The sequence below is a fragment of the Rhamphochromis longiceps genome, linkage group LG5, assembly GCF_057381845.1.
Source record: "Rhamphochromis longiceps isolate RC_006_pf linkage group LG5, R_longiceps_female_GT1.1, whole genome shotgun sequence".
In the NCBI taxonomy this organism is placed as follows: Eukaryota; Metazoa; Chordata; class Actinopteri; order Cichliformes; family Cichlidae; genus Rhamphochromis; species Rhamphochromis longiceps.
Genome location: NC_140561.1, coordinates 32,007,487 through 32,031,549, shown reverse-complemented (window position 1 = coordinate 32,031,549; position 24,063 = coordinate 32,007,487). Strand labels below are relative to the sequence as shown.

Here is a 24,063-nt window from a genome sequence, read left to right as displayed (position 1 = left end):
ATTCAATATTAAAATATTCTATGTGGAGTCAGTACTTGGATGTCATTGTGAGGATTCCAGTCAGAGTCGTAGATGATGACAGTATCTGCGCTCGCCAGGTTGATGCCAAGGCCTCCAGCTCGTGTTGAAAGCAAGAAACAGAACTGCTGCGCACCTGGTGCTGTGACATAAAACAGAGCAGCGAGTTGCTTTGTGTGTTTAAGAGTGTGTGAGTAAGTGAAAGCCAGACTGAGACAAATGTGCAAGTGCACAAAAAAAACAACCCTCACCATTGAAGCGGTCAATGGCTTCCTGCCTTAGACCTCCAGTAATCCCCCCATCAATACGTTCATATTTATAACCCTCAAACTCAAGAAAGTCCTCGAGCAGATCCAGCATCTTTGTCATCTGTAAACACAATGTTGGACCTTACAGCTAAAAAACCTGAAATTGTCTTTGATGTCATTCATCACATAAAACTGCCATCGCACAGAAATGGCTAAAATATAGACAGACTCTGACACATACATTTATTTGAGTGTTACCTGAGAGAAAATGAGAACTCTGTGTCCTTCATCTTTGAGCTTTTTTAGCATTTTCTGAAGCAGCGTCAGTTTTCCTGAGGACTTCACCAGTAGGTTGCCATCATAAGAGCCATTGGGTAAAACAGGAGCCTCCTTCAAGATAAAACAATCAATGCCAGGATGGAGATTAGCTCGAGAATCATTGCTTGCTACAGTATCTCTGAATAACATGCTAAACCGAACTCAGAAAAAGGGGCAGTTTTCTAGTTTTCTGTGTTGGTTGATATAAGTCATCTGTACTCTGAAATAAAACAAATAAAGTAAATCTGCCTTACCACAGCGGCCACAGGGAACAGGTAAGGGTGGTTGCAGCACTTTTTCAGGTCCATCATAATGTTGAGGAGGGACACCTGGTTCCCTCCACCTTTGGAGTTCAAAGCCTCGAAGTTTCGTGTCAAGATAAACTTGTAATATTTCCTGCAGGTTAGAGGTCAGATAGAGTCAGGAGAAGAAATGAAAATCACAATCAATTATTTGCCCATGCTTCCTTCAACACGGTTATGCTTATTTTTTTCAGGCTTACTTCTGCATGGGGCTAAGCTCCACTCTGACAATCAGCTCTGTCTTTGCAGGCATATTCTTGAAGACATCAGCTTTCAGCCTCCTGAGCATGTGAGGTCCCAGCAGGTCGTGGAGCTTTTTGATCTGATCCTCTTTAGAGATATCAGCAAACTCCTCCAGGAAGCCTTCCAGGTTACTGCAGGTCACAATGAAATGAAATTATATTTTTAAAAAAAAGCCTATTTCTTAATTTAAATGTATTTTATTTAAAACAAGAGATCTATCTATTTTTGCTCCAGTACAATGTGCTGACTTAAAACTGCTTGAAAATGGATGCTGATAGTCTTACTCATCACAAAATGTAAAAGTGTTTTGGTCAGTTAGCTGTGCCTGTGATGTTGGAAATGTATAAAATTTGTCATTCTGGAGTTTTAAATGGACAAGACTCATTACTGGGCTGAACTTATGAGATAATAAGGAGGATCAGTCATAAAATCTATACCAATTTACCTGAGCTGCACAGAAACTGAGTCTATACGGGCAAAAAAATATTAGATGATGGTGAATTTTCATTGGCTTTAGAAAACTATTAAAAAAGACTTAAAATCAGTTTATACACAATTATTTATAATGAAGTTATTTACATTCACTTTCTTCCTGTTTGTATTTTTTATTGTTCATAACATTATATATATATCATAATTTAATGCATGAAATCCATGAGAAAAAAAGGTAGGAAATTATATACGATAGAAAAGAGACAGCACATACTTGAAGCGCTCTGGGGTGAGGAAGTTAAGGAGGTGGAACAGCTCTTCTAGGTTGTTTTGAAGAGGAGTTCCAGTGAGCAGCAGCTTGTAGTAGATCTTATACCCATTGAGAATTCTGAAAAACTGAACATGAGAGATTGTGCAAGATGACGAAAGTCAATGCCATATGAAGAGATGTACACCCTACTCTACTCATCCTTCTCATGCATTTTTCTTTTTCTGTTAAAAGGATGCTGTTTCTGCTTCCAAAGCATATGATAGGATATATCTCAGTGCAGGCGGTGCAGCTTTACCTTTGATTGGTTGTTTTTCAATCTGTGGGCCTCATCTACCACCAGACAGGCCCAGGTGACAGAGCTCAGAATGGCTTGATCTATAGTAATCAGCTCATAAGATGTCAGCAGCACATGGAACTTGATAGGAGTGTCTTTCTGCAAGGGAGCAGATTGGATGGTAGATACGATGATTTAGTATGTGCTGCATGTAATAGGCATAAAATGAATTAAAAACAAAGTAAAATTATCATTTATTTCATCACCTGCGGCTTCAAAAAGTATGCACTTGAAAAACAGTATTTTGACCTGGTGAGAAAAACATGGATGAGCATGGGGTACACTACCTTCATACGGAACACCTTCCGCCCTGATTTTACTGCACTGTCTTCAAAGGTGAACTCGTTCTCCCTGATGATTGCCCTGCTGTCTTTGTCTCCAGTGTATGTCACCACATAGAAATCTGGAGCCCACATCTCAAATTCTCTCTCCCAGTTAATGATAGTGGAAAGGGGTGCGCTCACCAAGAAAGGTCCTTTGGAATGACCCTGACAGAGACAGGAGACATTAGGTTACTTCCCCATAAAATACATCACCCGAAGAAGAACTCAGTTCATCATTTTACTTTTTACGCACAATATTATTAGCTCTAAGTTTATATTCCCATTTATATTACTAACAGGTGCTTTATGAATTACACCCACAGAACCAAAATGTGATCTATGCAATGCAATATGGAAAAGACAAAAGAGGACAGTCTTTCAGTCTTACCTCCTTATACAGCGAGTAGAGAAACACTATCGTCTGCACCGTCTTTCCCAGGCCCATTTCATCAGCCAGGATCGTATCTGTGCCCTGAGCCCAGGAGAACCTCAACCAGTTCAGGCCTTCCAGCTGGTACGGATGTAGCGTTCCCCCAGTGGCATTAATGTACCATGGTTGGTGCTCAAACTTGATGGTGGGCTGATAATAGAAATAGGAGGCAGAATCTTGTAAGAGTCTTTCGGAAGATCTTTCAATGCTTTTTTATTTTGTTACTTTGGCTCTCATTTCCAGTCCAGATCTTGTAGTTTTTGAACAACTTAATATCAACCTATGAATCATTTAAGCATAAAAAACATTAGCATAAACATAAGAAAACTTAGCAAAGGACAAATCTGAAATTTTATCTTTATGGGCTTCATTACAAGCAATCTGTCACAAAAACCCATAATTTGCCTTTAAAAAATGAACAGTTGGACAAAACAAGAAGCGGGAGACCTAAAAAACTACCAACAGCAGATGAACAGTATCTAAAAGTCATGTCCTTATGAAACATGAAAAGATCCAGGAAAACATGAGATAAGATGTGAGAGATGCATCTGGTGCTTCACCATGTAAAACATGGTTTGATCTTGTCAAAACTGCTGAAATTATGAATGCAGAAAAGTTCCATAAGATTTTGATCCAACATGCAATGCAATTTAAAAGCATCACAAACACACTCTCAGTGCAGTAAAAGCATACCTGAATAGAAAAATACACAATAGAAAACTATCAGTTTTGGATTGGCCTCCCCAGAGCCTGGATTTCAACATTACTGAAACTGTGTGGGATCCTCTTGACAAAGAACTGAACAGAACACAGTCAACATCCAAAGAAGAGCTTTGAATGTCCTTCAAGAGGCCTGGAGAACTATCCCTGAATTATCCTTAAAGAAATTATATGAAGGATTGCCTAAGAGAGTTCAGGCTGTCCGGAAGAATGAAGGTGTTCATATCAAGCTAATTAAATTTGTAAAAACTTTGGCTTTGACTTTTACTCTGTATTTCCATTTAGCCCATATTTCGTAGCACCTATATACCATTTTCCAAGCAAAATGCAAAGAAATGAGGGGTGACTCATAACTTTTTCACAGTACTGTATATGTGCAGTTTAAATATAGACTCTAGAATAATCAGCCACGATAAATTGTGGCTTTAGATCGAGAGCATTACTTTTGAAATGTTTGCTGCAAAAACCTGCTGCAGGCAATCACAGTTCAGTTGGCAGAAGTGGGCCCAAATATCCAAACTTACATCTATGATTGGGGCATCAGGAGGGACTTCTCTCTTTGGATGGTCATCTTTTAGTTTCTTGCCTTTCCTCACCACAAGAGGGCGCTGATCCTCTCCTAAAATTTGCTCTCTGAGGAAAAGGAAAAAAAATTATAACGAAGCAACAATTTCATGTCACAACAAATGACTCTAACGGTTGTCACAGACAGAGGGCGAGGATGAAGGGAAACAGCAGCAGATGTAGGCATATGCTTTTGTTTACTTTTGTGTGCAGGGGATTTCTGTGTTCTCACTGTCATCTTCCCACCGTGAGAAAGCTACTTGAAAAAGGTACAAAACACAGTTAACTAACCTGTGATCCCAGTAAGAAGCTTTATGACTTTCATAATCTGGGATGTCGAAATCATCCACCTCCCAGGTGCACTGGTCGTAGGGCAGGTCTCTCCACTTGATCAAGTAGTGCACATCACCATCTTTATCAAAACTACAAAGCAGAAAACAGCTGCAGGTTTTATATATTTATCACACTGATCATTAAACAGACACTGAAAAACAACTTGATATGAGACCGCCATATGGAAGATGTTTCTTTCTGATCATTTAACTGTTATACAGATATATTGTGAAATGTTAAAAGCAATAATTAGAATATCTGGTCTATAAAATGTATGGTATTTTAAATACATCCTGAAAACCCTGATCTGAGAGTCTGTGTGAGCAGCTACCTATGATTGATTATCCGGTGGATAACCATCCACTCTGGTTTAATGCCATAACGGTAGAAGCGCTCCTCCATCGCAGCATACTGGGGATCTTTGCTCTTTCTCTTCTCACTGTTGAGCTCCTCCTCTCCGGAGCCGTAGTCATATGGCGGGGGCTCGTCCATGTCGTTCTTACGCTGATAGTTCCGGTACATGACCGTGTGGTACAGCTCCAACTGCACAACCAGCAACAAAGCAAAACTATTGGTTTTGTAAGTTTCCTTCAAGCACCTCCTTGAGCAAAGTAGGTACAAAAATGCAATATATTATTTTCCATCTGTAACAATGAAACTGACTTAATTAGTTACAAAAAACCCAGACTGATATTAATAAAGAAAAAGTTCGTGTAAAATAAATTAGGTGCTTTGTCGAGCATTTGAAGGAAAACTTCTCCATGAAAAACTGAAAAATAGATTTCATGTAACATTGTGTTTTTCTAATATTATATTAAAAAGTAATAGATCATCCAGTAAAATCCTCCCTTGGCTCCTTCGGTTTGTTCTATATTTAACAAAGAGAACACTTTGGCCAAGAAGAGCAGAAATGTTAATTTGAGACTGGACTGACTTCTGGCATCTCACCTGCAGTTCGCTGACCCAGGAGCAGTGCCAGTACGAAAGGCCAGCCCACTTAACAAAGAACTCCCTCTCTGGGCGGCCCTTGAGCGGGGGGTTGGTGAGCGGATCTGTTGGCTTGCCATCAGGTCCTGTAGGTGGTTCGGCTGGCAGCGGAGCTTCTCCCCACGTCCAATGCATAATCTTTTGTACTTTTCCTTTAAGGGGAGGGCACTGCAAGGAAAAAGTAAGGTTCTGTCACACACACAGCTCTTCTTAGCTTCTGACTGAGTAACAATAATGAGTTTCTGTAAAAATATGAAGATGAATATGAAAGTCTTTGACAAGCAATCACCCTCCTAAAGGAGACATATTTCACATTAACATCAACAAGCTAATGTGGCTGAAACTGCTGTAGGTGTGCACACTTATCAAAGTGAAAGAGGTCACCCTTTATCTGCTCTGGCTCTCTAACAATGTATATTTATGCATCATTCAATTATGTATCAGTGACAGCGCTCTGGTAATTAAAATCAACATGATGTAAATGTGTCACGTTTGTAAACAACAAAGAGAAAAGACAAGACTGAAAAACAAAATAATTTGAACAAAATCACCAAAGAAAATCCATCCATCCATCCATTCCCTTTCGGGGTCGCTGGAGCCTATCCCAGCTGTCATAGGGCGAGAGGCAGGGTACACCCTGGACAGGTCACCAGTCTGTCGCAGGGCCAACACATGGGGACAGACAACCATTCGCACTCACATTTACACCTAGTGGCAATTCGGATTATCCAATTAACCTATCCCCACAAGCTGCATGTCTTTGGACGGTGGGAGGAAGCCAGAGTACCCGGAGGGAACCCACACAAACACGTGGAGAACATGCAAACTCCACACAGAAAGATGGTGGAATTGAACTCGGAACCGTCTTGCTGTGCGGCAACAGTGCTAACCACCGTGCCACCGTGCTGCCACCAAAGCAAATGTTAAACTAAATATCGTTGTGCACATATACAATTGAGGTTTACTTACACTCATCATGGAGATGAATGTCATGCAAATTTTGGGCTTTTAATGATTTTTTTTAACTGCTCTTTTTCCAGGATGAATGATGAATGAATTGATAGCATACATCTTTATTGACTTTAAAACAATAAGATTTTGGTGCACAAGTTTGTATTTATTTTCAATTTTCTCTAATGCACACAGGGTCAAAAGTATGACAACAGTTCTTTGAAATGGATACAGTCGGTTAAGATTGAACTTCTGGAAAGGGCTTCCTAAAACACAGACCTCGACACTATTGAAAATTTGTGAAGTAGGCTTAAAAACGGGGTACTTTCAAGGAAACCAACCAATTAACTTTACCAATTCTGCCAAGAAGAGTTGTCAAATATCCAGCCAGAATTATGCCATAGGTTTGTTTATGACTACCAAAAGTGTCCTCTCAAGATGCAACTTGCTAAGAAAAGTTTATCCACATATCATTGAGAGTATATGGATATATTAGAAACTACAAGAACTGTGTGGATTATAGTAAATCTAAAATAAATCAAACTTGTGCACTCAGTTCTTGTTTAAAATCATTAAGAGTGTATGCTGTACAACCATTTATGCTGAAAAAAAAAAAACCAGTTCAGAAATCCCAAAGTCCCATTAATAGCATTCATGTCCATCATGAGTGTATGTAAAATGTCCAGTTGTTCTGACTACAACATTTTCATGAACCTATGCCTAATTATTAGCCATTTTAAACAAAATAATATCAAATACTACGGCGACTGAGATGAACTTACCATACAGCGCGGACATAACCACTCCCCATTTGGTATCTCGGGAAGCGGCGGGTTGAGGCAGTGGATATGGTAGGATGATGGGCAGGTATCGCAACACAGCAGCTCTCCTCCATCTTTACAAACTCTGCAAAACTCCATGTGGTCATCCTCTTCCTCACCTGGAGCCTCCTCCTCATCTTCATCTTCATCTTTGGCCTCCCACTGGATTCCCTCCTTCTCCTAGAGGACACAGTTGATGTGGGCATGTTAGGGAGTAAAACTAAGCATACATATTCAGTTTAACTCTGACTATGTCAATTTTTCAGACATAGAGATATTCGCAGAAAGTAAAGTTAAGATAACAAACATCGTAAACACTGACAGTCCAGTTGTTCTTAATTGCGTGATTTCTTGGCTGTTTTTGTGCACAGTCGGGAACAGTTTGTTTGCAGCTTATACACAAAACCTGCTCACAAAGTCAAAAATTCCTCTTAATAGTCACACAGCCTACAGTCTTTAAATGCTGATCACAAACACTGCTGCACGTTAAGGCAGAAGTCAACTAACATCGTAAGAATAAAAAGCCATTAAAAACAAAATAATAAAAATAACCTGAATGACTCCTGTCAGCACTAATTGTCTAATATCTGAGGTAATGAAGGATTTTAATCTGTTTGTTCTACACTGGGTACAAAGTAACAGTGACCTGAGAGCAACTTCCTGAACTCAGATGGCAAAACATATTCAGGATGGATAATAATGTTTTTTTGCCTTATTTATCACCTGATTTCCTCACAGTGAGCACAAATCTCTCTGCCTCTGATTTCGGAGCAGGTGTTAACAATACTTCTGAGGGAGTTTCAATCCTTAATAGATGAAAAACCTGACCAGCAAGAAAAAGTTAAAAGACTTCCTAAAAATGAATACTAAAAATTGCATACAGTTTTTTATTAACATGAAAAGAGTTCAGCCTCGTTAACAAACGTATTCTCTGTTAACCCCGTTTTATTGACTCCGTATTCACATCAAACTTGAGCTGATGGTTAAAGATGGTGCCAACAGTTCAGGCTGTTACATTGTATAGCCCTGGACTAGTTGCATCAAAGATATCACCAAAAATAACTCTCATGAATCCAACTTGGGCAGTCACCACCTTACAAAATGTGTCAGTCTGCTCAAACTAATGTACTTACACAGTGTGGACAGCTCCATTTTCCCTCTGGGGCCTTCTCCAGCTCAGGGTCCAGACAGACCAGGTGGTAAGCTCTGGGACAGGTGTCGCACAGGATGATCTCTCCACCCTGCTGGCAAACCTCACAGTAGTCTTGGTGGTCTGTCTCATAGCCATCACCGTCCTCCTCTGGAGAAGGTTACAGAACAATTAAACCTGGGCAGTTCCCTCATATAGAAAGCCACATAGATATGGATGCATAGATAAATGCAAGATAATTACACATTAGAATCCTCTATATAAAAAAATATCTTAATGAGTATAAGCACACTAGCTGCTGTGGAAGACCATCTGCCTTTAGAAAGCATTCCCAGAATAAATAAAGCTTAAAAAAATACATTTTAATTTACTCATTACCCAAAATCAAACAGTCTGGTTCTGAGGGATTTCAATGGGATTTTAGAGGGAAAAACACACCACAGAGCATGGCAAGAGTAGACAGTAAACATACTTTTCCTTTTTTTCCGCCCACGTCGGGCCTTTTTCTTGGTGGCGGCCCCCGAGGTATCAGAAAGCACAGAGGCACTGTGGATGCTGATGTCATCAAAGTCTGACTCCTCTAGGAAGTCCTCCTCACTCTAGAAAAGCAAACACAGAAACTAAGGAGCGCAGAGCTACAGAAAGAATTAAGATAAACCAACTTTCACAATAAGTGCTGCAAACAGGCCGGTGGCTTTGATGTCGTTCAAGGGAAAGCTGAGGGAAAAGGGTTCTGCAAGACATACCGAGGATGCTTTCTTCTTCTTCCCACTTTGGCCCGACTTTGATTTGGTCTTCTTCGGCTTGGGCTTCTTCTTCACTTCTTTCACAGTCTTACTTCTCTTTCTAACTCCTGGTCCTGACACACACAGAGTCAGTCGTGAGATCTGTTAATCAGATGGCATTCTTGCTATCGTTTCTTAAAAATGATCTCGCTTTTTATTAGGTCTTACCCTTTCCCTCTTTGGTTTTGGCTTTTTTGATCGGCCCCAGCTGAGAGCTCAGCTGGCTGCTGCTGACAGACGTTGGCTGTGCCACAGTAACCGTTTCCACTGCAGCAGCCACAGCGGCGGCCACAGCGGTGGCAGATGCACCCTTGAACGGGTTGTTGGCACTGAACTCCCGCCACTTGGCCCCTAACACTGTCATCATCTTTGACATGGGAATCTTCGGGTTCTTCTTGGCAATGAGAGGCCTGAATAAAACCAGGGGGAGATGAAACAACAATGGCAGCTTTATTATGTCACACTTCATTCCTGTTAATAGAAGCTCTGCTTCCCACAGCACTGGAGGGAACTGGGTCTTGATTTGCTGACACTCCACTGCCCCTTAAGTTTTATTCTCCCTGCTTTGCTGTGTGCATGTCATGTTTGCGATTTGTCAGGCAACAGCTTGAGGTTTGGCACGCTGGCCTGTGAAAGATAGTGGGTCAGAGCACCGAGTCCCAGAGCCTCCTGGCTGTCACAGGCATCCAGTAAGCAGCTGACTACACACAGGGGGCACTGCAGGAGCTCATGCTCCACTTTGTCAGAGCAGAAGCTTAGCCGAGCCAGATAGCCCCAGGTGAGACAGACTCTTTATACCAACAGCCGAGCTTTCTAGCTCAAACAAAAAGAGCAGTGTTTGCTCGTCACAACACAGTCTAGTCTCACAGTGGAGTTTTGCTGGAAGACTCTCAGAGAATGACTTTGACAGTCCAGAGAAACTGAGGCAAAACAAAGCACTTTAACACAATGAAAGATCATCCAGACAAAATTAGATGCTTGCCTGAGGAACTGGCTGAAAGCCTTGTAGTTGGTTATGGTTTTATAGTCATCCTCAGTGAAGCCATACTGAACATCTTCAAGACCCCATTCGTGCATCAGCTGGCTCGATGATTTGGGCTCCTGGGGGTGTACAGATAACAGATCAACGCACATATGTTAATGATGTTTAATACATGAAATGTGAACATTAAAGTTATTTTAATCTTTTACCCTTCCACATCCACAAACAAAGCATTACACGCCATGTTTTCACGGTCTTTCGGTATCAGACACTATTTTTAGCCTATAATTATGATAACTATGCTAAAAAGTTAAACACCTTCCCCGACTTCATCTACCATTAGTCAATTGAGACTTAATATTAAATTTAGTCTTGGCATCATTACGTTTTTTCATTATCGTCAGATTACTGTATAAAGAAACGGTCACTTATTTTGATAAATGTGATTTTTACACATGCAGTACCCCCCTGAACTTCTCTAGAGATTAGCTGACAAAGGTGAGAGAAATGCAAATGTGCATTACAAAGGGATCAGACTCTAAACGCTCTTTAACCTGCCGGTTTCCTCCATTTGCACATGTGAGAACAGCAGGTAATTGTCCAGCAAATTCACAGTCCAGCTCCCTGCATATTTCACCCGGGCAGCTCACTGACCTTAACCAAGTGGAGTTAAAGCATGGAGAACAGGGCTGGTCTTGTGCTGTGTGATAACAACTTTGGACAATTTCTGCACACATTACCTAGAGCCCCCTACAGACATTAATGTTCATTTGAAACACAGTCATGTCAGCATCATGAACATACACTTACTTTCATGTTACCATCATCGTCGTCATCATCGTCATCCTCTTCATCTCTCTTCTTCTTTCTGGGCTTTTTCTCTTTCTTCTCCTTGGGTTTCTTCTTCTTCTTCTTGGTGGGACCATACATGCTGCTCTCACTTTCGGAGCCGATTTCCGGACGTTCCCGTTCCTCCTCCACCTCTGAAATCTCTTCCAGGTCACTGTCAAGTCGTGCCTGAATTGTTCCCTGGAGGATTTTGAGAAGGTAAAAAAAAACCCATTACATATACACCAACAACCAGCATGTTGTTTAATTGTGCAAAGGTTAATATGTCACTCTTTCTCAGTCTCAATCTGGCATCTTTACAGGCTGAAAGTATATTTTAGTATATTTGGATTTATATTTTTACTAAATGAAAATGTTGTCTAAGCTATTTCTTTGATGTAGTGTAGAGCTTCTGCCAAGCAGCTATTTTTATAAATGTAAACACGTAGAATCTGGCTTTGAATCTCGCTTCAGCTCTGTACCTAAGGGCGCGAGCGTGACTGACTAAAGCTGCCATCAAAGCCAGATTCCTGAGACACAACTAGATTCCAGGTTTGGATTTTACAAACAGCAGGACAAAAGAAATCTAGGCGCAATCTTCTGAGACCCAATTTTATATCTAGCGCTAAAAAGGTGGGGATAATTAAAATACTAAACTTGATAAAGCAAATAAGCATGACATTAATTTTGCCAGGGTGAGGGATTAGAGCTCCCACAGAGGCCACCCACTCTAAAAACATATTCTGTGAATGCACTTTAAAGCAGTTTAGATAAAAGCTACTACTTGATGGCATTTGCATAAATTAAATTACATCACTCGAAAGTGTCGCTGCCTTGCTAATATGATAACTCTTCTGCCTGTGATGAAATATTTAAATTAGTACAAGTAAGCAGTGACTTGATGAAGAGTCAAGGCGGCTGCATGGTCACCTTTTAAATGTGCTTTTACATGAAATGAAAACCCAGAAAAAGAGCACTTCAGGTACCCAAGCCAATCAGAGCTCAGAGTTAATCTGTAGCCTGAGTTGCATCCTACTGGTTTAATATGAGACATCTAGAAGGCTGTAAGGATTTAACAGTTAACAGGTGTTGTTTGTGTGACCAAGAGTGCTGCATATGAACAAATTTGCTAGTGGTTGCTCACGATAGTATGTGCGCATGAGTAAGCGAGAGAGGGAAAGTGTGCTGTTTCTCTCATCATGCACATGCCACCTAATTATTTGTGTTTGAATGTGGTAGGCCTGTGGAAGTTTCCATTTGTGCCCCTGTCTCTGACTGGGCACGTTCCTGTGAGAGAGCATTTTTGTGTGTTTGTGGACATGTTGGGGTTTTTTTTGAGCGTGTGTGTGTGGGTGCGCTCATTCTTTGTGAGTGCTTTCCTTTTTAAAAAAAAAAAAACAAAACGCTATTTTTGTGAGAGTTCCTCTTCGCGTGTGTTTATGCATATGTAAAACATGACTGTATGTGAGAGTGAACTTGTGTGTGCACATGCAGTGGAGCAAAATTAGAGCACAGCAGCTTTGTGCTCTGCTCGCTGCCTGTTGCTCAGCAGGCCTGTGTGGCTCCATGGAGAGACTTGCAGGCGTTTCGCTCTGTAGCGCAGTGGAAAGGCTCACGTTGCCGCAGCGCCCACCAACCCTACCAGCAGCCTGGCTGTGTTGCCATGGTGACCAAATTTGAGCAGTGTCTGGCTCTCTCTAACTCTCTCTCTCGTTCTCTCTCTTTCTCTCCTCCTCTTACTTTCTCTCCTTTACATCTCATAGCTCTCCTCTCTCACCCCTCCACCCCATTATTTTCTCTCTCACTCTATCTCTTAACTTCTCCCCCTTTCTCTTTCCTCTCTCACTCTTTCTTTCTATCCTGCCACTCACTCCCCCCACCCCCCACACACACTCTATCACAGCAGCAGCCAATGGAACAGCGCCATCCAATCAGACACGTTTGCATAACGAGCTTGTTATGCAGAGGCCTGTGGTTGCAGAGCCAGTGCTCCAGCACCCGTCTAGACAAATCTCATTTATGCATAAGAAGAAGAAGGAGGGAGAGAGAGAGAGAGAGAGAAAGAAAGAAGGAGAAAGAGAGAGTAAATTGAAGATTGTGGATGGGGGATGGGGTGGAGATGGAGGAGCAAAAAGCAAAGAAGCAGAACCACCATTGAGAGCAACTGCAAAGACAAGGTGAAACTGTGCAACAGTCTCTTGGTGACCCTGAGTTCAATGTTAAACACATATCATAAAAGCAAAGGACACAACAGCACAGCAGCAAAGATGGTGTCTGTTCTTTCAGAGGAAAGAAAATCAGATAAGTGCTGATAACCTAATCAAATTAGATGCTTTCCCATAATGGCTCTGCCTTAGGGAGATTGGAGCGGATGCCACAGAAAATATCAAATGAGCGAAGAAGTGGATGTTCAATAAAATGTAGTGCAACAGGAAAAAAAAAAGAAAACTGCTCTAAGAATTTATTTTATGGTTTCTAAACAATGGCCTCTCCTTTTGTCCAGAAATCAGAAACAGCTCTTTGTTGACTCACAATCCCAGAGAGGATACTGAAGTTATAAAAACAAGACAGAAGCTCATCTCAAACCGACTGTATTTAAGCAAAATGTGAATGCTACAAGAACCAGCTACATGGTTTTTTTTTTATTGTGGCCAAAATGCAGCAGTTTCCTCTGCTGCTAAAATGAATTGTTTTCCATAAACCCAGAATTCACTGATTTAACAGATATTTTATTAAAAAGCCCATTAAATATCCTGTCATATCTACACAGCTCTTTGTTTCACTGCAGACTGGAGAAGACGAGTAAACACAGCGCACCTCTCTGTGGCTATCATTCCTCCTGCCAGTAGCTGTGAACTCAGACTGGGATGTGCTACTGACAGTCTCTGACCCCAATTGACTTTTGGCCCCTGTCTGACACCAGCCTTTGGGGAGTAACTGGAAGTGAATTACAGGAGCAATGGTTTCTGAATGGGAGGCAAAAAAAGACACAAATACAGCAAGGTGGGGAGCAAGAAAGCAAGACTGAAAGAAAACAGCAGCATTGTAATCAAAGCAAAGTGAGGTGATGCATGTGGGAGACAAGAGGAGAGGGAAGAAAAGGAGAATACAGAGCAGTGTCTGTGAGTTAGGGAAAGGAGAGTGTCACAGGGAGCCCCCCGCTTCATTAGCTCAGTGAGACCCAGAGCTTAGTGTTTACCACGAGCAGCCAAAGGGCCGAGTGGCAGCATGGTCAGCCAAACTCCTCACGGTACTGCTGGCATCTCCAGTCAGCGGAGGGGAACATCCTGGCTATGTCACTGACACGGTTACAGCTCGCCAACATGAGCGGGGAGATCACTGGGAATACAGCAAATTCCTGTAATTACTGAATAATAAATATTTCTTTTAGCCTCTGGGCTTTTGAAGAAACAAAACTTTTCCAGAAGTTAAAGGGCTGACTTTATTTGTAGGATGGCCCTTCAAGCTGCAGATCATGAAGTAATGCTGGATCAAATGCATTGTTTGGTAGTGCAAACGGGGTCATTCGTAGACTTATTAGCCCAAAGATAATCATCATCCAAATTTCAGCACTTTTAACCACAAGGTCACTGTATGAATAAAACTGGATCTCTAACCTAAAACTGCTGGTTTCAATACACTCTGCTTGTTTTTTCCCTGCTATACCCTTAGAAAGCTTATTTACGCTTCTTTTGATGGATGCAAATTTGTACAAAGAAAAGTTTCTACATAAAATGGCGTAAAACTGGGTAAAAAGATGTATTTTAGCAACTCTGGAATGACGCACTGCATCTCAGTTTTTCTACTATATTTTTGGTGCTCTAAATACTACAAAATAAAATGTATTTTTCACCATTATATTCAAGAGAAAGGAAACATGTCTAGAGCCAATATCTACAAAATTGGGCAGGTCATACAAATGAATAAATAGCACTAGAGGCCTGATGAAAAATATGCAAGAACCATCTCTTTAATAATAAATTGAAAATTAAATAATTGATCATTTATAAACAATGTCTCCTCAGAAAATGGAACTGAAATAATATAAAGTACAGTACTGACTTTAGCATCCATCCATTTTCTAAAAAACTGACTAATGAGGGTACACTCTGCACAGGTAACCAGTCAATCACAGTGCTAATGCAGCAAAACAGATAATTACACACTCTTGCATGCCCATGACCCATTTAGAATCATCTATTGACCTAAATCACTTTGATATGAGGAACCCGGCACACCTGAACGAAACACGTGGAGACACAAAGAAAGTGTCCAACCTCCACACAGACAAACCCTGAGCAGAGGGGTTGTAACCTCCTTGCTGTGAAGAAGCAAGCGCTAACCACGACACTACTGTGCAACCTCTTAATGCTGCAATTTTTCCTTATTCTCTAACTGTCTCCTTTAGCCACATGTGACCTATTCAGCAAAAGCAGCAGGCGTTCACCTCATAAGCTGTAAAATTATCAACATCACGCTGGTGTTAATGCTCTGAGCCAATCAAGTCTCAATCCTGCTATCTAAATATTGGAAATTAGAGGCTAGAGGCGAAGGACTGTCAAAACCGCTCTGTCATAACTCTCACTCCCGCTACTGGATAGGCATGAACACATTGCCTCTGACCTACAGTCCCTGCCATCAGCACCAGCACCACAGGCACAAATCTACACTCTAAACTGTCGCTTGGAGCCCACAGCTTACACTGGCAGTAACAGTGACAATGCTGCCAACCTCCCCTAAGCCTGAGACAGTCCACTGCCTCTCATTTAGATTACAGAGGCAGTCCAGCAGCCAAAACACACCTTTGATCCAATTGCAGAGACATCAAAAGAGCGATGGTTTGAGAAATAGAGAATGCGGGATATGGCTAGAGCCAAAATGCCTGCCAAGCTGTTGTGTCCGAGGTCTGGACAGATGGTGCTGAATGTGAATTATGCCTTACCTCTTTTTTCCTCTTCTTAACTTTCGGCAGTTTTCCCTCCTTCATCTTTTTGGGCTTCTTCTTTTGTTGTTTGAGGGACTCGTCGTCAGAAAAGAAGCGGTCGAGAGGTGTGAGGGGAACTGTGTTGCGCTCACCTTCGTCATCCTCATCTGAACACGGGGGAAAGGAGAATTATTTGCTTAGTACACTTAAACGACACCGATAATTCAGCTTGTAATAAGACTAAACTGACACATTCAGCCTGACTCGTACATTTTTCTGCCTCAGTGAGTGGTTATTCAATTTTTTGATTTTGTTTGATCAAAGTGAGGATATGAATCTACTCTGAATTAAACACCTTTGAGTTTTGAAATTGGGCAGCAAAACAAGAGATGAAGACGTAACCCCGGGTTCTGGGAAATCGAAATTTCTGACATTTCAGACAAAATGGTTAATCAAAAAGATTAAAAATGAACAATAGATGTTGCAAATATTCATTTGCTGCAGGCTCTACTGTGAAAGCTCACCACGATGAAAAGTCAGTTAGCCTCCTGTGAAAATAACAATGATGAATCAATGTCAGACCAACAGGAGCACTTGGTAAAATCAACCTCATAATCACACATCATTGAGTGTGTATCAACTTTACCCATCAAAACACAAATAAATGGAGTGCGTGCCCTGCCGCTAAATGGGAACTCCCTGGAGGACCACTGAGGTATACTGAGCATATCTTCTGCCTTTAATGCTTGCTGGGACTAAAGGGACCTGCTGCTGGTTGTCAGCTGTACCGCCTCAAAGCTGCTGTGTAAACGTGCTGACTGCTGAGCACAGCAGACTTCGCTGATGCCACAGTGGGTCACAGAGGAGTAAGTAAGGGAGAGAGACAGTCCCAAACAATACATCTCTGTAAAAAGTCACACAGAGAAAATATTGTACACACATGATGCAACTCTAGTGCCCCAAAAAGGTTTATTTAATCTCATTTTCCCAACTGTCTCGCTGTCTCTTCCAGTCTGTCTATCTGCATGTCTCCCGTCTCTCTGTGTCTCACGCAGACAGACTGGAGGGCATGAAATATGCAGCACATGTATCAGAGTCAATCAGCCAACACTAGCCCTGCAGTCTACCACTCCCCTGGGTAGCTGGAGTGAGAGATTGGGGAGGAGGGATTCCTGTGTAGTAGACACACAAACCTCACCAGCCACTTATCCTCTATTTAGCAAAGCTAGCAGGAGGTATTCCACGCATACACATACAGTACACTGATTTCAAAGCCTTAATCAGAGGCAATGTCAAACTCATTGTGCTGTCCTGGCTTCCAGATGAACTGTGTCATCCTTTCCTCAACCCTGACTGGGGGTAACTTGTGCTTTTCTTGGCCAATATTATTATAGGAAATGTGCTGACAGACATTTACTGCCTTGCTACTCATTCCTTCTTTCTTCTTGTCCCACAGACCTTGGTGTTTTTCTTCACTTTCTTTTTTTCTAAATAAAGCCTTGAGTTTATGTATTCAGTAGCTCAAACGGGCAACTCTTTTGTGTCTCAGATGCATGGTTAGCCACCTGCCAGGCAACTTATGACGACAGCACGGCAGAGCCTTACATCTCTTAACACTTAACACACTGTTTGCTGCTACAACTACACGTTTCTTTTCCAAATATTTATTTATAAGTGACTTATGTATGTATGTATGTATATATATGTATATATTGTACTATTCTTAGTTAGCGTATTGTCTGTCTTGTCTTAATGTTGGTTTAAAATGGAGCACTGTAACAAAAAATAATTTCCCCCAGGGATCAATAAAGTATTCTGATTCTGATTCTGATTCTCTCTCAGATGCACAGATGATGACATGGCTCAGGTGCAGATCGAGATGGCTTTGGATTACACAAAGCGTACAGTTCATATCTCTGTGCCCTTGGCTCTGCTTATTGTAAAATAAATCAATCCAACTTGACAGTGGTGATGCGGTGTTACTGATGTGGGGTTTAAATGGTTCGGTGATAAGCACCTAATTCACTTTGAGCAGACTGAGCTGAGTTCTTTTTAGCCATGCTGGTGCTGAAGCTCAAGGTCTGACAATGTCAGCCTCTTGGTTGTTTAACCTCTATGGTTCAGACTAAAATTTCTCAATAACTAGAGAATGGACTGACATGAAATTTGATACAGAAGTTCAAGGTCCCCAGCGGATGAGCCCTACTTTGATGATATTTTCACCATGAGTTCAGTATATGCAGTTTTAAATGAACTATTTCAACTGGTTTATTGTGAGATTTCATACACACATCCACGGCGCATTAATAATGATCTGTTCTTCTGCACTATAATCTAGTCGATTTTTTTAATTTGCAGAAAAAATGGCAGTCATACATTATTTTACTGCTGTACCATTGTGCTTTGTGCGCTCATTACTGTAATTAATGATGGCACTAAACTATATATATATGTTCTAAATATAAAATCTGCCAAACATCAGCCTGTAAGCGCTGTAACTGGGGCCATGTTAGCTTGCTGACATTTCTTTAACAGAACCACGTGCTGATAACAGATTGTCAGAGAGTCAAATAAAATATTGAACACATGGGTTCTCAGTAATCATTTTTTGTTACACAGGAATGTGTCACAGCAATGCAGCTCCCTGAAACAGCTCTGTGTTTATCACCTGAATTGCCTTAAAATCTGAACCCTGACTAAAGTAAATGGCCTGTGAAGTCCCCGTGGGGAAAGCCATCAGGGGAGAGATATTCTTTCTGCTTGGTGACTGGACCAGGCAGTGCCAGGTGTTGGAAGTAGGGGAGGTTGCTCAGTCATGTGACACACCGAGGTCTGGCAACAGATTGTGTTAGGAAGACGACCAAAGCTCCAGTTGGCAAACAAGCCTTCTGTAAAATGTGGCACAGACACAGTTCTGACCTTCCTGCAAGGGCTTGGCCACCAGACTGACCCATTAGAAGGGAGATTCATGAACGAGTCCCAAGTGAGGAAGATAGAGTTTACTGGAAAGCACATTAGTCATTTCTCTGTTGGCCCCTGTGTGGAAATACCCACTTAATGCTGCCCAGCATTGCTTCCCACAATGCAGGGAAGACGAGGCCAAAGGGTTTCCTATCTTCATCGATTAGGTACTTATGGCTCAGGCTTTAAATGCCTTCAGACAAAAGCATCCGTAGGCTATTATTAGAAAATGTTATCATCTAAGTGATGGAAGGATAAAGCCTAAATAGCATCATTAAATTGTAGTATATCTATTCTAAGGTCATAGCACATCCCATATAAACAGGTAGGAAACAGATAACAAATGATGTTCCACTCATTTGCAAAAATATATTTAAAAGCATGTTTTTTTATGCTTACGCTACATACACACACATTAAGAAAAAAAAACTGTGTCAACTTTCACAGTGAGGGATCCAAAAATAGCCCCTTTTCCAACTGGGGATAACATTTGTAGGCACACAAAAGCCCATGATAATCTTTCAATTTTATGGAAGAACAAAGCAATTAAAACAGAAAACACAATGGAACAATCTGTGACAGTGTAAGTGCCCAGAGTGAAACAAAGGGACTTAGGACACTACGTGGCACAACAAATAAAGACTGTGATAGGATAGCATTTTGGGGTCTGAAGTCCCCACACAATGTGCTCCCACACTGTTGTGTTTTAATTGCACTGAAGTGTCTTCATGGTAGAAAACTCTGACCTGGATTTCTGACCTTGTCTATCACTTTGAAGCCTGCTGATGAGGTCATAAACTGTCTGGAAAGTGCTTCGTGTATCAGCAGCATAACAATTGATCCGCAGCATTTTGTTGTGATGAGTGCGTGATATGACAAATTAAAAGAAAGTTATTCCAATAAAACAGTCATATTTTCAGACTAGAAAGACTGACTCCCTTTTGTGAACAATTTCATGATGACAAAACCAATATGGACCACTGTGTCGGAGTTTCACTAGATTTACCCTCGAGTAGGTACATTGTGCGTCATCATAGAGGATCACACTGGTATTTATTATATTACAAGAAATTTTTTTTGAAGCCTGAAACACATGACTACAAAAATCCCATCAAAGCATATTTAAGCAATTTAAACACATTCTTCATTTTTTTGACTTAATTAATACTGACATATATTCACTCACCTGCCATATTCAGCTGCAGCCTTCCTTTCTTATACATGTTTAACAAACTAATGCGTTACTGAGGACACACATCAGTGCCTGTATTCTCCCTCTAAATATGGATGGCAGTCACAGATGTTGCTCTAACTCCCCCTCTGACTCTCCGTTCTCTTTGTCTGCCTCCTTTTTCACTTGCTTACTGCTAAGATGCACATAAATGCACATAAAAACTAGCAAGTTCAAATTACCCTCGTCAAAAAATATGTATATAAACAAAAGAAATGTGTGTTTAATGCAAAAGATTTTCTCAAATAATGCAGATATCACAATACTCAGACCTTGTGTTAAACGCAGAGGTAATTTTTGAATATTGTGGCGTATATTACCTTTTTCTGTCTAAGAAATGGTAACCAGTGGTACCCTTGAATTTCGTAATTGTATGCATTCTACCTCATTTTTTGTGACAGCACTTCAAAGCCTCAGATGTTCAAGAGCTTTATAACACACATACGAAATGAGCAAGGATTGCAATTTGGCAACTCAGTACTGTGACAACTGCTCACAATTAAGCCACCGAAGTAGTGTCCCAGTAAATGACTTTTCGTCACTCCGTAACGAGCAATACCAAATACCAATGCAACAGACACACCAGCAAGATGTTTAATAAATAAAACTTCTTGTGCCTTCTTTCACATGTATTCTATACTCCACATCACTGCATTATTTGAGCAACACTTAAGACGAGGAGGGCCTGCTGCTAGAGAAAACATTGCATTGGATTTTAGAAGCTTCATTTCATGCTGAATCTACACTGATCGGCCAATAAAAAGCAGTCACACACTCACATATTTCATTTGATCATGGCCAGCATTCATCAAGGCATCATTTCAATAAGCTTATGCAATGTCACAACACCTATTTCCACCTAGAGCTGTGTTACTTTCATGCCTTGTATTGGCGATGGGCTTGACAGTCTGCTAAATCTTCTCTAGCAAATCCCAAAGATTCTTAGAGGGGTTAAAGTCTGTACTCTGCGGTGGCCAGTCCCTGTTGGAAAATGATGTCTCGTGCTCATTGAATTGCTCTTTCATGTTTTAACCCAATGAATCCTGGTACTGTCATCCAGGAAAATGTCTTTGTTATCGGGGAAGAACAAAAACCACTGATGGAAAAACCTGGTCATTCAGTATATTGAGGGAGTCAGCTGACCTCATTTTTTTGGGGTGATTTGACTTCGCTGAAACTAGCTCTCTGATCCAAAGCAGGGCTCTTACTTTCCGACCTTTCTGACTTTTGTTTTTGGCTTTGGAGTGTATTTTACAACCACAAACATTTTCCACATGTGAAAGTGAAGCAGAGGGCAAAGCAGGACTTTTTAAATCATGCCCTTGACATCAACCATCTGATGTTTGGAGCAAGCTATAAGAACTTTAAAATAAAAGGAACTTCATTGGCTGCACGGGACAATCTTATGTCTGGATATTCAGCTCAGCAGGCTGCAACAAGAGGGCACTTCATCACCTGAGCTGCTGCATCACTAGATCAAGAAACCAATCAGTAGCAGTTCAGAACTGGGTTTGTGTTGCGCAGATGAAGATTCTGATGATGCCTGCTCTTTGGTGTACATTATGGACCACACAGTTAGCAATTTGAGTAAATGTCACAAGTAACCACAGCCATGCCTGCCAAAAAACTAAGACTGGGATTCCCCTGTGCCCTAGGATTGACACCTGCCAGAAAGTCTAACAAACTTACCAGCCAAAAGAAAACAAAAATGGCCAAAATTTGGCAAGTACCTTATTGTGCATGGTCATTAATTAGGGAATCTTAAAACCCCCTGTGACTTGATTTGATCTTGACCATTTTTTTAAAGGAGGAAACTGTAGGAGCACTGAAAGCTGGTTCACTGCCAGAGTCGATGACATGTTCATTTTTCAGCCTGGAGAATTTTATTGCATAGGTTCTCCTGTATGAACTTGCTATGTGAAATGAATTAGCAGCACGCAGAGAATGTGGGTTAGAGTTAATTCCAGTTCGCGCACGACCCAGAGCTGAAGGGCTGCCGGTGACCTAACCGGTGTCATCAACGTCCAAGGCAAAGGAGCACACTTGATAAGCTCTGTTTACTGTAGCCCACACGTGGCTTTCACACCTCTGCGGCCATGCAGTGGGAGAAAAAAGAATTAAAGTTGAAACAGCTTCCTAATCACTAGCGCTAACGGCAGCGCATCATCCACAACAAAATGAACACGCACGTTGTCACCGGAGCCCCCCTTCTTTTTTTTCCACAAAAGAGCACATCCACGAGCTAAAAAGGGACAGAAAATCGCCAATGGACACACTGACACGGAAACGAGCAAAGTACGGGTTTTTTAACAGCTCTCTGAACAAAACTTGTGTTTGGACTCAAAGCCATTCACTTGTACACGCATGCAGTCTGTGAAAGAAAAGGCAGCCCACAGAAACCATGCAGCAGCGTTTCCATCGTGCCCCCAAATCAGGATGAATGTGAGGACAGCTGTGGGGGGGAGAGATTTAAAAAAAAACTACAACCCTTTGCCACCTTTAAGACTGCAGGTCGTACAAAAAAAAAAATAATAGCATGACTCTGCTTATTGCACCCCACCCCTCCTCTCCGGTCTCAGGAACGCAGGACAAGCCCTTTTCCCCGCATTCAAGGCGTAGCGGCGCAAAATTATCTGAAGGACACCCCGCCTCTCCCCTTTCCCTCACCTGGTATATCGTCTTCAAAATCCATGTCGTCTTGTCCCTCGTCTTCATTGCTCAGCGACCCCGGCATCTTTATCTCATAGCCCCCAAACCCCTTTTAGGCTGGGAATACTGAAAGTTAACCCTCCAGACGCCGCAGCACAGTCTCTTTCTTCACCCAAAAAGAATAGTATTCGTCGCTGTGAAAAATGTAAGATTTTTTTTTTTATTTCTGTGCAACGAACATGGGGCTTTCTCTCCACGAGTAAAATAAAAAATTTAAAAAAAAAAATAAAATATATATATATTCCAATGATCTCTATCCAGGTCTTCCAGTCTGAAAAATAAGAAAGACAAAAATGGAACACACATGCCCAGATTGTGACGTCTGGTCTGTTGCCATGACGATGCATCCCATAATTTCACCCACAACTAGTTAGTCATACTCTCCTAGTTACCACTTCAACTAGTAGCGTGCAAAAAAAATGCACATCGAGCGCCGTGTGCTGCTAATAGACGGATGCACTCCCCGCGCCTGTCCATTTCCTTTTGGAAGTCCGGAGAATTGAGACAGAAACTTCTCCCACTTTCTCGCACAGCTGCTGCTCTATTCACTCACAAGCTCCACTCCAAAGTGTGTCTGCAGGTGGAAACACAGCATTGCTTTCTATTTTGAAGCCAAACCGTTTGTGTAAACGGACGTTTTGGTTGATTTGGACGTCAATTAAGGCATAAAACCCCCAACTAACTATCACCCGACTCGATTTCATCTTGCAAGCGACCACACTGTCCTGACAAAGCACACACAAGTGCAGGCTGATGACTGCAAGCTGTGAGGAGTCCTGACTGCCAGTGGTCTAACTGTTGTCAAGGTTACCACAGCTGTATCACAGGATGCCCCACAGAGAGCTGAGCAGAGGAAGTATCAGCTTCAGCGTCACTTTATCTTTTATCAAAATATACAAATGAAAGGCTGAGAGTTCCAGCTCATCCCACATCCTGCAGGATTTTAGGGGGGTGGGGGCAAATCACACAATGCAAATAAACATTTTTGTAACCAGGTGACAAAAAAAGCACCATCCCACATCAGAATAAAGAACCAGAAAACATTCCTAAATCTAAAAATGTCAGGTTTATATGCAATTTACACATGCAAAATTGTCATCATGCATCTAAATAGCAAGGATTATTTTTGAAAAACGCTAAATGAAATCAGAGTGCACAGTCACATGTTCTTATCTCTGTTTTTATCGTCTGTGTGGGA

At 41.4% G+C, this 24,063-nt stretch overlaps 1 protein-coding gene across 1 annotated transcript in view; it reads right to left on the bottom strand.

The window, feature by feature from the left end:
- Positions 1 to 23,974, bottom strand: part of chd5 (chromodomain helicase DNA binding protein 5) — a 37,197-nt gene extending 13,223 nt beyond the window's left edge. The window contains exons 1-22 of the mRNA XM_085407237.1: positions 22,824 to 23,974; positions 15,983 to 16,131; positions 11,023 to 11,241; positions 10,213 to 10,331; positions 9,399 to 9,640; positions 9,192 to 9,304; positions 8,918 to 9,044; positions 8,429 to 8,595; positions 7,257 to 7,475; positions 5,485 to 5,691; positions 4,868 to 5,079; positions 4,495 to 4,626; positions 4,164 to 4,272; positions 2,878 to 3,069; positions 2,454 to 2,654; positions 2,128 to 2,265; positions 1,836 to 1,957; positions 1,087 to 1,260; positions 839 to 980; positions 525 to 656; positions 270 to 387; positions 36 to 160 (exon numbers count right to left, since the gene is read on the bottom strand). Coding sequence (XP_085263363.1) covers positions 36 to 160; positions 270 to 387; positions 525 to 656; positions 839 to 980; positions 1,087 to 1,260; positions 1,836 to 1,957; positions 2,128 to 2,265; positions 2,454 to 2,654; positions 2,878 to 3,069; positions 4,164 to 4,272; positions 4,495 to 4,626; positions 4,868 to 5,079; positions 5,485 to 5,691; positions 7,257 to 7,475; positions 8,429 to 8,595; positions 8,918 to 9,044; positions 9,192 to 9,304; positions 9,399 to 9,640; positions 10,213 to 10,331; positions 11,023 to 11,241; positions 15,983 to 16,131; positions 22,824 to 22,890 — 3,426 coding nt within the window. The 5' untranslated portion in view covers positions 22,891 to 23,974. The remainder of the gene's footprint in view (positions 1 to 35; positions 161 to 269; positions 388 to 524; positions 657 to 838; positions 981 to 1,086; positions 1,261 to 1,835; positions 1,958 to 2,127; positions 2,266 to 2,453; positions 2,655 to 2,877; positions 3,070 to 4,163; positions 4,273 to 4,494; positions 4,627 to 4,867; positions 5,080 to 5,484; positions 5,692 to 7,256; positions 7,476 to 8,428; positions 8,596 to 8,917; positions 9,045 to 9,191; positions 9,305 to 9,398; positions 9,641 to 10,212; positions 10,332 to 11,022; positions 11,242 to 15,982; positions 16,132 to 22,823) is intronic.
- Between the last annotated feature and the right edge of the window lie 89 nt (positions 23,975 to 24,063).